At 32.6% G+C, this 14,272-nt stretch overlaps 1 protein-coding gene and 1 long non-coding RNA gene across 4 annotated transcripts in view; one reads left to right on the forward strand and one right to left on the reverse strand.

Annotated features, from left to right (window-relative positions):
- Nucleotides 1-14,272, reverse strand: part of LOC106467006 (solute carrier family 22 member 21-like) — a 60,745-nt gene that overhangs the window by 22,984 nt on the left and 23,489 nt on the right. For all 3 annotated transcript variants that reach the window (XM_022395093.1, XM_022395092.1, XM_022395091.1), the window contains exons 3-4: nucleotides 3,676-3,779; nucleotides 2,450-2,604 (exon numbers count right to left, since the gene is read on the reverse strand). In XM_022395093.1, coding sequence (XP_022250801.1) covers nucleotides 2,450-2,604; nucleotides 3,676-3,779 — 259 coding nt within the window. The remainder of the gene's footprint in view (nucleotides 1-2,449; nucleotides 2,605-3,675; nucleotides 3,780-14,272) is intronic.
- Nucleotides 10,551-14,272, forward strand: part of LOC111087669 — a 23,944-nt gene continuing 20,222 nt past the window's right edge. The window contains exon 1 of the long non-coding RNA XR_002612332.1: nucleotides 10,551-10,889. This is a non-coding gene — a long non-coding RNA (uncharacterized LOC111087669). The remainder of the gene's footprint in view (nucleotides 10,890-14,272) is intronic.

The following is a 14,272-nucleotide window of genomic DNA, read 5'->3' on the forward strand; positions in this document are numbered from 1 at the left end:
ATATTATTTGTAACTTTGCGTAAACTTTTGTTTATAAATCTTTGTTTGTTAGTAACTATTTGTACTAATTATTATTGTAAATTGTATTGTTGTGGGTATATTAAAACGTATTTGTGTTAAAAACGAAAACGGTATGTATCAATCTTATTGGCAAATATCGTAAATGGACTAATATATCGGCATATATTTAAATACTAAATCCAAAGTACAAATTCTAATACGTAAAAATATGCAAGTAAATCTGACGAAATCTTGTCGATTTGGGAGACTGGGCGACTTTTGCAACTAATGGAGCAAATAACTTGTATTCAGAAATCAGAAGTTCACAGGTGACGTCGCCCACATAAAAACTGCCAAGGCTTGCACCTTAAGGATATTATCGTAATTTTAAAGTTTTAATGTGAATTTTAAAATTATTATTTGAAATGAGGCTGGATGGAATTAACGTAGCAGTCTATGTCAGTAAATTAGAAATTCGCAATGCAACCGAGGCAGATTTAAAAGTATATTGTTTCCGCCTTTAAATTAAGAACAGTCCAAAATAAGTTACGGATCTCAAGTCCCGCATAAAATAAGAATTTCAATCAGTGGATATCAAGACCCGCATCACGTTTTCAGAAAATCGAATGCCTAGAGCATTCAGCAACAAATCTAATCCTTCCTAAATCCTAAGTCATTAACAATCTTTGACAGCTAATATGATTTGAGTTTTATAACGTGAATTCAATGTACAAGCATCCTTTCTAGTTCTAAGTTCTGAGTCAGGATATTGCCTGCTGTTTTTTTTTCAGCTATCGCAAAATTCTGGTCTAAGGTTCCTTATTTCTCATGCTACCAAGTTTTGGAACTGTGTCCCGGAGCCCTATGGCTCAACGCCACTACTGTCGAAATTGGGAGAGGAAAATATCTACATGATAAACAGCTAGTTCTCTTAAATATTACTTTTGGAGTAACAAACCATCTTGTGTAGATTTTTAATTTCTGGAAAGAAAAGAAACCGTCTTCAAAGTTTTTTCCTGATAAATGTAAAGTACCTTAATTAACTTAGTTTTAGAATGAATGAATGTCAAAAGTTATTTTTTGTAGAACCAGCAAGTTGCGATAGCTTGGTTATTAGCTTTAGAGGAGATTGGCTTATCTGACGGTTGAAAGAGCAAATACTGTAAAACAAAACTCTATGACAGGTTTTACTGTAGTTCTGGTAAGCATCATGCAGCCCTCTCTATTCATAAATTCTTGATCAGTATCAAATTACTGAAATTTATGTTAATTATCTATATAAAACGATAATGTTTATTGTTAAACAAAGCTACACTATTGGTTGTCCGTGCTCTGTCCTCCACGGTCCCGATTTTTAGCGTTATAAGTCCTAAAATTTACCTGTTAGTCACCGGGGGGGGGGGGTTCTAATCTTCTTTATATAGATTTCCAAGATAATTTTCAAACAATAATAATAATGTTCCAGTTTTTTTGTGACTAAAACATTAAACATTTTATTGTTATAAACTCTTTTTATAATTTATTTTGTATTAATATTATGTTATTCAGTTCTTAATAAACCTTGCCCGTGTCGCAGCATGAAGGCTTACAGCTACATATACGTAAAACACATATCATAAATATATAACGTTATATATAGTAAGTAGCGAAGTCTATGAAAAGCACTCAAAAATATATATATACATACAGAGGGAGAGTTAGAGCACATAATGTTTTGTTAGACATCTATTCAGTCGGTAATACAGCAAGTATGAAATAAATTAAATATTAGAAAGAGCTATGTTATTTAAATTCACATATGTTTTTTTTATCGGTTGTACATAGTAAAACTTTTGTTTATTTTGTTCACAACGTTTCACCAGGTTTACCTGACACCATAACGTGAGATACAAGAACGAATTATTGTTTAGTATTTGGTATTTTCAATTTTATACGATACATTGGCTAAGCGGTCAGGTCAGGCAATTCGTAGTCTATTATTCTTGTACTAACATAACTTTCAGTTTGAATTCTTTATTGAAGAAGACAAAAAGTGCCATTCTTTAATCGTTGTCCTTTATCGGTGTTTCCACAAAATTGCCTCCCCCTCCCAGTGGCTCAGTGGTAAGTCATAAAAATTAACTAGGTTTCGATACGCAGTGGGCACAACATAACCTATTGTGTAGCTTTATGCTTAATAACAACAACAAATCGAAAAACTAGCTGTGTTCGATAAATATTAAAATAAGCTTAAACAGATAATATTTTTAATTTTGAACCCATGTGTACTGAAGTAATGAACAGTACATTTTCTTTTTCCACAATTTTGCCATAAAACTTCTTAATAAGTACCATTTTTAGTATAGCTCTCACAAAACATAAATGTGGTTGTATTAAATTATATTTATTCTTCTGAGATTTCACCAAGAAACTAATTATTGAATGTTTATGATGAGCAATTCATACTTACGTAAAATAATGATAGTTAGCACTGTCCCAGAAGCACCAAAAGCCACGAGAAACCGGAGGATGTTAAACATCAGAAAGGATGTTGAAAACGCACAAGCAAACCCTGAGGCAAGAAAGATGATACCACCAAATAGGATGATAGGTCGACGTCCATATCTATGGGGAATATACCTTCTTCATTATGTATTCTATTAAGATAAATGCCACTGTTATTTAAAGCGAATGCCTGCAGTTGTTTAATAACAGTTTATTTGTTGATCTATAGATATTTCATTATGATATCCATCAGATCATAGCTGAATTCTAAAACGACTAAACATATAGCAGAAACACTCTCCTTGTATCAACTCTTTCACTGTTGTACATTTTCAAAAATATTTGAAATATGATAAATCAGTGCAAATACAATCAAGTATAAAAAATCAACGACCATATCAGACTAATACTATAAGAAGAACAAAAAGAACAGTAAACAAATTTCAAGTTTAAAATTGTTTAAATGAGAAATGACTAATATAAAATGAGAGAATGGTAAATGTATATGTCGGTACAGGAAGAACACAACGGACCCAAACTAGTGTTAGTTCTCATTCTTCTATTTCTCTTCATTTCAGAAGTTTGGCTTTCTACAGAATTTGAGGCTTTCAAAATATTAATGTTGGAAACGTTAAACGATTCATCAATTAGTCAAAATGAAAATATCCATGATGAACCACAAACGGAAAGATTTTATAAATCTTTCTGTTTCCTCAAGTATCTTTGTGACCACATTCAATATAATATAAAATGTCACCTTTTTCCGTATTGCTGAATAAAGTTGAAGTAATTTAAATGATAAAAGCAAAGTAGCTGAATCTCGATTTGCTAGACTTGAACACAAATTATTGTTCTTTTTTTTAATTTTGTAAAACTATTTCATTTCTGTGGCTTACCATGTAAATGATCCTACAGTAATGGTGACAATAAAGATTTTGGAAACCTCATAGAAAACAAGTACAAGCTAGTAAAGTCTAAAGTAAAATATGTAATTTAATAGCATATTTTTAAGTTTAATTCATCACAACAGAAATATTTTCCTTTTTTTTGAAAGAAGGATTTTCTGTAAGAACGCGGCATTAGTTACATAAATTCTATCAATTTATTTGACTGTCTTTCTCTATATATTTTACAGAGTTCTGTAAACATTTGTATAGATAACTTATCAAACAATATAAAAGCGTGACATACCTATCAGAAAGTTGACCAGAAATAAAGACAGAAGTCATAAAACCCCCCATATAAAGAGACGTACTCATGGAGGGCAGCCAATCGTTTTCACAGACGAGGTCCCACTGAAATAAAAAACACATTCGTTTTTTGATAAAATAAGTTAGGCATAATTAAAAGAAATGGAGAAGACTCGTTATATTCTCATATGAATCTGTTTGTGTAATAATAATTTACGCCCATTCACTCGAGAAAAAAAGTCCATGTTATAGAGTGTACAAGCTACTATCCGTGACTTGTGATTATTGTAGTGTATATTAGCTACTAGCCATGAGTTGCTTTGTTATAAAGTGTACTAGTTACTAACCATGACTTAAATTTGTTACAAAGCGTGTTGAGAACTAGCCATGACTTACCTTCTAATTGTGTTCAACTTGATATTCTGCTTTATAAATTCTCATGACAACAAAATACTCACATCACAGCTATATTATTTATTATTTAATAATAATAATCTTATTTGCCCTTTAATTTAGGCAAAATGAAGGGTCATTTTTTCTTTAAAAAATCAGATTTCGAAAAGCAATTACAACAATTGAAAAATAATGGATTTAATAACAATACATACTTTCAAAGAAGACTCTGGTGTAACATAAAATGTCACCACTTTCCATACTGCTAAGTAAACTTGAAGAGATTTGAAGGAGTAAGTTATCCAATTTTATTGGTAGTTACACATTAAAACAATCAGTAATTGTATCATACGAAATAAGAACATCAAGAATTTAACTGATAAAATAGTGTAAAGATATTGTATCTTAAGAAAACAGTTCCTTAAGAATATACCTGATAACAGTTTATTCAGTGACTGTACGTTAAAAATCAAGTACTTTAAAAATATCTTGATGACAAAACATTGAGGAAATGCATCTTTATGAAAGCTACAATTAAAATGACCCTAATGACAAAGAAATTAGTAACTGAATCTTGAAAAAAAGTACCTTAAGAAGGAACATGATGACACTGAATTCAGTAACTGTATCTCACGAAAACATTGTCTTAATAATGAAACTGATGATACTGCATTAAGTAGCTGTATTTTAAGAAAAAAATTACTTTACGACTACATCTACTGAAAAAAAAGCATTTTAAGAATGAAAATTATGATATTGCATTCAGTAACTGAATCTTAAGAAAATAGTGCCTTAAAAATTATACTGATGACAGTGCATTTAATAAATGTATCTCAATAAAGCATATCTTAAAACGAACCTGACGAGAGTGAAATGTGTAACAGTATCCAAAGTAAATTTTTCCTTAAGAAGAAAACTGACGACAGTGCATTAAGTGACTATATCTTAAGATAATTCTTACTTAAGAATAAACCTGATGACAGTATATTTTATTCAGTTAGTATATCTTAAGAAACAAGTACCATTAAAATGAATCTCATACCAATGAAATCAGAAAGCGAATCCTAAAAATCTGTACCTTAAAAATGAGATCAAAACCGTGCATTCAGTAGCTGTATCTTAATTAAAAGGTGTCAAGTGAATGAACATGATGTCTTCAGTACCCGTATCTTAAGTAAATAACATTGAAAGGTAAATCTGATAACAGACCATCTCACAGCTTATCTTAAAAAAAAATGACTTTAAAAATAAACCTGATAACGCATTAAGTATATGTTTCTTAAGACTAACGCACTGTAGGAATGAAAATGATATCAGATCTATCAGTAACCACATACTTAGAAAAAAGGTAACTTACGAATGAACGTAATTTTAATTAAGTAATTGTATATTAGGGGGAAAAAAGACCCGTAAGAAAGAACCTGTTAACAGTGCATCCAGTAACTGTATCTCAAAAACAATTACATTAAGAATCGAACCAGTGGCAATGCTTCAAGTAACCGTATCTTAAGTAAAAAGAATGAAAATGACGACGTATTCAGCAAATGTATCTTAAGAAAAACTTACATTACAATTAAGATGATGACATTGCTTTCAATAACTGTACCTTAGAAAAACATGAAAAAGAAAACCTTAAAATGAAAGTGATATTAATATATTCAGTAATTATATCTTAAAGAAAATGTATCTTAAGAGTGAACCTTATGACATTGCACACAGTAACTGTATATAAACAATGAAGTACTTTAAGAGTGAACGTGGTGACAGTGCATTGAATATTTATATACTAAAAAAAAAAAAAACGAACGTTGCGAATGAGCCTGATGACATTGAATTAAGTAACGGTATCTTACGAAAAGAAATTACATTAAGGATGGATTGATAATATGTAGTTCAGCAACTGTATAAGTAATACAGTAACTATACCTTAAAAATAAAACATCTTAAACGTTAACCTGATGACAATGTATTTAGTGAATGTATTTTCATAAAAAGTATCTTAACATGAACCTGATGACAGAGAAGTTAGTGCTGTATCTTAAGACAAATTTACCTTAAAAAGAAACCCGATGACGGTGCATACAGTAGCTTTCTTAGAAAACAGTACCTTAAGAATCAACCTGATGAAAGTGAAATCAATAACTGTATCTTACAAAAATAAATATCTCAAGAATGAAACTGATAATAGAGGATTCAGTAACTGTACTTTAACAATAATGTACTTATAAATGAATAACACGACAATGCATTAAATTAGTGAATCTTAAGAAAGAAGTACAATCAAAATGAACCTGATGAAAGTGAAATCAATAACTGTATCTTACAAAAAATAGTATCTTAAGAATGAATCCGATGTCACTGTACTCAGTTACTGTATCTTAAGAAAAAAGTTCACTAAAATAACTTCATGACAGTACTGTTAGCAACTGCATCTAAAGAAAAGGGTACCTTAAGAATGAAACTAGCGACAGTGCGTTAATTACCCGTATCTTAATATAAAAGTATATTAAGAATGAAAGTGATGAAATTCCATTCAGTAACTACATATATACTTTAAGAATGAAGTACCTTAAAAATTAAGCTCTCTCCTGTGCCCACCGCGGGGATATTGATAACTACATTAAGTAATTATATATTAAGAAAAGATACCTTAAACATTTATCTTATGACAGTGCTTCCTGTAACGAAATTTTAAGAATAACTTACCTTAAGAATTAACTGGATGATTACTCATTCAGGAATTGTATTTGACGAAAAAGTCACCTTCGGAACGAAACAGATGACGGGGTATCCAGTAATGTTTTTTATGAACAAAGTACTTTAAGAACGAATATAATGACGGTACATTGAGTAACACTATCTTTAGAAAATGTAACTTACGAAAGAACCTGATGACGGTATATTTTGTAACTGTACCTTTCGAATATAGTATCTTAATTCATTAACTGTATCTTATATTTTACTAAAATACTACCTTAACAATGGTACTAATAACATAGCACCCAGTAACTGCACATAAGTAAAATAGACCTTTAGAATGAATCCTATGATATTGCATTCTATTCTGTAACTAAGTTAAGAATAAGGCACATTAAAAACGAACCTGATGATATTGCATTCAATAAGTACATCTTAAAAAAAGAACCTTAGTGCCTTAAAATGAACCTGACGACAGTGCATTTAGTAACTGTATCTCAAGAAAGGAATACATTTAGAATGAACTGATATCAACGGGTTTAGTAAACGAATCTTAAGGAAAAAATAAAGCATCTTAAAAATGAAAGTGATGCACCCAGTGACAATATCTCAAGAAAAAAGAACCTTAGGAATGAATCTAATGATATTGCTTTCAGTAGCTTTACATTAAGTATAAAGAACCTGTTTATAGGGCATTCAGCAAATGTATTTTCAGAAAATATACCCTAAAATGAACTTCATGACTGTAAAGTTATTTGTATCTTAAGGTAAATTTACCTTTTGAATGAACCTGATGACAGGGCATTTACTAACTGTATATTAAGAAAAGGTCCCTTACAAATATACCTGATCAGAGAGTATTCAAAAAACATCTTAAGATTGAAAATGATGATAGTGCATTCAGTAACCGTATCTCAAGAGTGTGTTTGTTTTTAAAGCAAGTGCACAGTGAGCTATCTCCTGTGTCTACCGCGAGGAATCGAACCCTGGATTTTAGCATTGTAAGTCCTTAGACTCTGTTCCACTGTGGGATATTTCAGAAGAAATATATGTTATAAATGAAACTGATCACTGTGCATTAAGTACTTTAAAGATACTTTAAGAATGAACCTGATGGTAGTTTATTCAGTAACTGTATCTTAAGGACGAAAAGGACGACAGTGCAATCCAGTAAGTGCATCTTGAGATAAATATACCTTGAAAATGAAACTGATGATATTGCATTCAGTAACTGTATCTTAAGAGAAAAGAACCTTAAACACAAACCTCATGACAGTGCATTCAGAAACTGTATCATAAGAAAAAGTACCTTAAAATAAACTAGGTGACAGTTTAATCAATAACAAACTGTATCTTAAGAAAATTGTACCACAAGAATGAACCAGATGACAATGCATTCAGTAACTTTATCATGAGGAAGAAACTAATTATAATACATTGACTAATCATTAAAGAATTTGATCTTGACCCTCACTTCAACATGGCATCTTCCAATGAGCAAAGTTATGTTGGAAAAGAAAATGCCGTTCTCCACTGGGTGCTGAGATATTGGTTAAACCCTTATAAGTCGAGCCTACTAGTGACGGGACAAGTCATGACATGCAGAAAATGCCGTTTTCCACTGGCTGCTGAGATATTGGTTAAACCCTTATAAGTCGAGCCTACTAGTGACGGGACAAGTCATGACATGCAGAAAATGCCGTTCTCCACTGGGTGCTGAGATATTGGTTGAACCCTTATAAGTCGAGCCTACTAGTGACGGGACAAGTCATGACATGCAGAATATGACGTTCTCCACTGGGTGCTGAGATATTGGTTAAACCCTTATAAGCTGAGACATGCTTGATTGTGCAATTCATGCAAAGGTTACTTCTAAGCATTTTGAGTTAAAGAACGATGTAAAAATACAGTTATCACCAGTAGATCAAATGATTATATTTATTATTTATTATTTTTCATGTATGTTCGTGAATGATTTTGAATAACTGTGTTTAAATCAGTTATTAACCACTCGCTTGTTTACGTGAATAATAATCACGTAATAAATATTTTCTAATTAATTAATAACGTATGAAATAATCTGAGTGCGAAAATAAATTTCACAAAATCTCAAACGTAAAAGTAAGGAAGAACACAAAAAATCAAAGATAGAACACATTTTTATTATGTGTATGAAAGTCGAAGTACCTGCAGTGAAAGAAAAACCCTAAAGTACCTCCAACATTCTCAAACTCTTTTTGAATCTTTATATCTACTAACTCGAAAGCATCTCAACACCAAAATATGCCTGTAAAACGTAGGCAAATGAAAGCTAGGCTATATCACATTGATCACACACACACGTTGAGCCATTAAGGGACACTATAGCTATGAATTTTAAATAGTTCAAAATATACCTTTAGTTAAGTATGTTCATTGTTTTTCTAACCTCTCATGTTGGTTTTCTGCGTGTAATTAAGACATTCCTTTTCACTGTATGTGGAAAGTCGTGAAGCATATGATACTTCTCTTGGCTGGATAGGGTCGCACGAAACATGGTTGTCGCTTACAAACGTGAATAATTTTGGCCAGGTTCCAGAGGATGGGTGAACCCATTGAGCTCTCCAGGGTTTGTACAGAATCTTGTACAGATTGTTATGAGTTGATAAAATTCTCTCACTCGAATATGCTATTTTGGAATAATCAGTGATATGTATAGTAAAATGGATTATAATATACTGTACTTTTGGGTTCTCTATCTAATTTTAAAGCATAGCATGACAAAATTCCTCTGATCTTTGTCCTGTGTGGCCGAGCAGAGCCAAATAGCGTAATAAACTCTGAAGTTGAGTGTCATGATTCACATATTTTTACCACATGAAATAAAATCGTATTTCATACCTTGGGGTCGTGGATGCATTATAAAAGTGGCGTTCAAATACAATTATTTGGTTGGACAAGAGTAGCTCAAGAGTTGTTGGTGGTGGTGTTGATTAGACGCCTCCTCTCTAGTCTATAACTTGAAAATAAGGGATAGCTATCGTAGATAGCACCTGTAGCTGTGCATGAAATATAAAATACAAACAAACTTTGTCATGTGCAAACAGGAGGATAATTTATTTTGCCTTCGCTATGTGTAAGGTCTTCTGTCCATCTTTGTGCTTTTTTTGCAAAGTTCTGTTTTACCCCAGCTGTCAGTAGAGCTTAACAGAAACCCATACATTTAAGTAAGAGATATCATTCACTGTGCTATTTGTATTTCCTTTTTGTTCAATTTCGATTTATTCATTGCTTAATAACTATCTTGAAACTGTGTCTTATGATGTGTTTCAACCAACATGAGGTACCTGAATACCACAGCTTAATCAGAGAACTCAACATTTATTGCGTGCCCAAAATTGTTATTTCAGTTTATTTCGAACATGCTCTTTTCCTATTGACTCTCTGGTAGAGTAACGTTTTTCTAAATTTTGAAGTCTTAGGGAGTTATTCTCTAAGGTCACGTAGAAACTATTGGTGTGGAAGAGGTAGATAGGATTATATCTGATAATGTGGCGAGGATTAGGAGAGGCACTCTTCTGCTTCTAAAGATTTTAGGGGCACAGGTGAAAGCGATGACCACATTCTCGGCCCGTTCTCGGAGCCTTGAGGTTAATGAGAGTCTTGCTGAGTTGTCTTGCGCAATGCGGATTGTGACGATGACGTTTATTTTTATGCATTACATCATTTTGTGATGCGTATTTATGTTGCGTCATTTTGCACAAGACTACGCCGAAGAATGCACACAGTCCCTCAGCTGCACAGCAGTTGAGAAGCTGATAGCAGGGACCTGACTGCCCTTAAATTTCCTGTGTTAATGATGTTTTTTGTGAATCCTTTACGTGTATCGTTTATGTTTTTATAAAATCATTTCCGTTAATGTACATACTTATATATATTTTTATTCCGACATTCAGGGAAAACATTATTATAAAATACATCAAATCAAGGCATATTCCATGACCAGGGTTAACCTGGTATGGCTGAGACAATGCCACCATTTTACCAATATGGATTTACTCATAGAGATCCCATCTCAAGATCAGGATCAGCTAACACAGCAGCACCTACAGGGACCATTGAAAAGCTGTCATCTTGAAGTTATAGGTAAACCAGGCCCACCTCTAAGTCAAAATCGACCTATTTTACTGACAGTACCTTTAATAGCTGCTGTAGCTCTAGAAAGCATTAAATTCAGTAACGATAATTCATGAAATAGTATTAAATTAACAAATAAACTTCGGCAGTTTGTTTAGTAACTATTTCTTTAGAAAGAAATTGATAACAGTTCATTTAATAGTATTTTATTAAGAAATAAACTTACTTTGGTATTTTGTTAAGAAATAAACTTACTTTGGTATTTTGTTAAGAAATAAACTTACTTTGGTATTTTATTAAGAAATAAACTTACTTTGGTATTTTATTAAAAAATAAACTTACTTTGGTATTTTATTAAGAAATAAACTTACTTTGGTATTTTATTAAGAAATAAACTTACTTTGGTATTTTCATCAATTGTGAGTTAAAAAATAAATTGTGAGTTCACGCATCAAATTTATGTTAAGGAAGATACTACATTTTGGAAATTTGCTTAAAAGTCATGATTTATGTTTTTGGAATGAGATTTTAAGAAATTTATTATTATGTGTTAAAAGTACTTGTAAGTTACCTTGAAATATGTATAAACATTATAGTTAGTTTTGTTAGCGTCATTTAAGTACGTATCTTTATGCCAGGGGCATGTCTTTCTTCAAGAGAAACATTTAAAGAATTAGAATTACTGAACTAGGAAAACGTTTAGGTTTTGGTAAACAAATGTGAATGACATGAATAGAACAAGAAACTGTCGTCATGTCGGAATTATGAACATCAAAACAAGACTATAAACTAATCTGTAGGTCGCAATGAAAAAATGTATACTCTTCTAAATGATTAGGAAAACCTAATTTATATTCTCTTTGTCATCAACTGTGAGTGTTATTGTATATTTGTTTATTATAATTACCGAAACTATAAATCTTAAAACTGCTTTTAAACCTACAAGACTTTGTGTCGTAAATGTATTTCGGAAATTTTTAATAAGTTACTGACTGATCGGGCCCGGCATGGCCAGGTGGTTAGGACGCTCGACTCGCAATCTGAGGGTCGTGGGTTCGAATCCCCGTCACGCCAAACATGCTCGACCTTTCAGCCGTCTAGTCATCACCACCCACCGCCAACTCTTGGGCTACTCTTTTACCAACGAATAGTGGGATTGACCGTCACATTATAACGCCCCCCTACCTTCTCTCTAGTCTTACACTGCTAAATTAGGGACGGCTAGCGCAGATAGCCCTCGTGTAGCTTTGCGCGAAATTCAAAAACAAACAAACAAACAATCCTTAAACGTTAAATTAGTTGATAAAGATACTTGTAAATATATTAAAGATATTCAAAAAATTTTAAACTGGATTATGAAATACACCAGTTTATAATAAGATACGTGTAATACCTTATTCCTAGCCTTAACGAATAAATTAGATTAGTCAACTTTCCAAAGTGAAACTTTTCCATATAAATCCTGTTGGGTATTCCTAGAATAGTGAATGGCAAAATGAAAAGAAATAAAATGAAATATAAATTCAGATTTAAGAATATAATGTATCAGAAGGTTCGGGAATAAAGGAAATGAACAGAAGATAAAACAAGCTTATTCGTAAGTTGCCGTCGGCTATAAGATCTATCCTGGAACTATAAAAATGATTTAATCCTATAGAAACGTATAAGTTACCACAAGAATTACGTGTGAGAACCTTTATACACAAAACATCAGAGCGAGCTAAAAAACTGCTATAATATATTTTACTTTAGAAACTTTAAAGTAACACATGATTTAACTGGCACCTTAATATCTATTGATTGTGTACAAAAAGGAGAGAAGCCTATAATTTTTATACGGATCAGGTTAATAAAGCTTTTAGAGCAGTCATAATCCTTAATATTATTGTTTAGACTTGTTACTTAACCTCAAACATTAGCAATTCGAGGCTCAAATTAATCAACGTTATCTCTCATCGTATCCTCAGAATATTTCCTGTATTAAATTGGTTTCTGTTAATTAAAATACTCCAAACCATCAAAAAAATAAAAAGGCTTGACTTCTTTCTTTCTTTCTTTTAAAGCAAAGCTGCAAGTGATTATATGCTGTGTCTACCACGTGGAATCTAACTCCGGATTTTAGCGTTGTAAGTCCGTAAATTTACCGCTATCCCACCGGAGGACGATGGTTTGTTTGTTTTGAATTTCGCGCAAAGCTGGGCCCGGCATGACCAGGTGGTTAAGGCGCTCGACTCGTAATCTGAGGGTCGCGGGTTTGAATCCCCGTCACACCAAACGTGCTCGCCCTTTCAGACGTGAGAGCGTTATAAGTGACGGTCAATCCAACTATTCGTTGGTAAAAGAGTAGCCCAAGAGTTGGCGGTGGGTGGTGATGACTAGTTGCCCTCCCTCTAGTCTGCCACTGCTAAATTAGGGACGGCTAGCGCAGATAGCCCTCGTGTGGATTTTGCACTACCAAAAGCTTTCTGGCAAAATATATCAGAGCATTTATATGGTAAATCTTTCTGTTCTTTACAAAGGTCACGCATTTTTACAAAAAAAAAACAAAGAAAAATAATGCTGGTTTAAGTTATTAAAGAAACGATAAAATAACAACAAGTAATGAAATACGAACTTAAGCTGATAAAAGCTGCTTTCTACTTTAAATATTTTCAAACTTTACGGCCAAATAAAGTTTCAGTCGAAACTATGATGATCGATTACCTTTTTTTCATTTATCAAGGTTGCTTAAGCTGCACGATTTATATTCCATAAAAATACCTAAATGCGTTAATTACCTGGTTAATTTTCACATAGTTCATTATTATGTGTCTTTGTTTGCTTGTTTGAAGTTAAACACAAAGCAAAACAATGGGCTATCTGTGCTCTGCCCATCACGGTTATCGAAATCCGGATTCTAGCGTTGTAAGTCCGCAGTCATACTGCTGTGCCACTGGGGGGCATTGTGTGAGTCTTGTTTGTTTTTAATTATGCACAAAGCTACACAAGGGATATTTGTGCTCTGCCCACCACGGGTATCGAAACCCGGTTTCTAGCGTCGTAAGTCCGCAGACATACCGCTGTGCTACTGGGGGGGCATTGTGTGAGTCATTTAAGAAGCTAATAATTAATTCTTCAGAAATATAACATTAAATAGGAGCATTGCGTCAAGAACCAATGGTATGCACCCGAGACTATAATTTTGGAAATTGCAAACATTTTTATTTCGCGATTACTTGCTTTAAATTATAATCCATATTAATTCCGAGGAACACTTCGAATTAAAATGCAAACGAATGAAGAAAGATATTTTTTACGAATTAGAATAATAATAAATCTAATATTAAATGATTTACATATTATTTCTCTTGTTATAACTACTGGTGGCCCGAAATGGCCAGGTAGTTAAGGCA

Source organism: Limulus polyphemus, unplaced genomic scaffold (assembly GCF_000517525.1).
Source record: "Limulus polyphemus unplaced genomic scaffold, Limulus_polyphemus-2.1.2 Scaffold2458, whole genome shotgun sequence".
Classification (NCBI taxonomy): domain Eukaryota; kingdom Metazoa; phylum Arthropoda; class Merostomata; order Xiphosura; family Limulidae; genus Limulus; species Limulus polyphemus.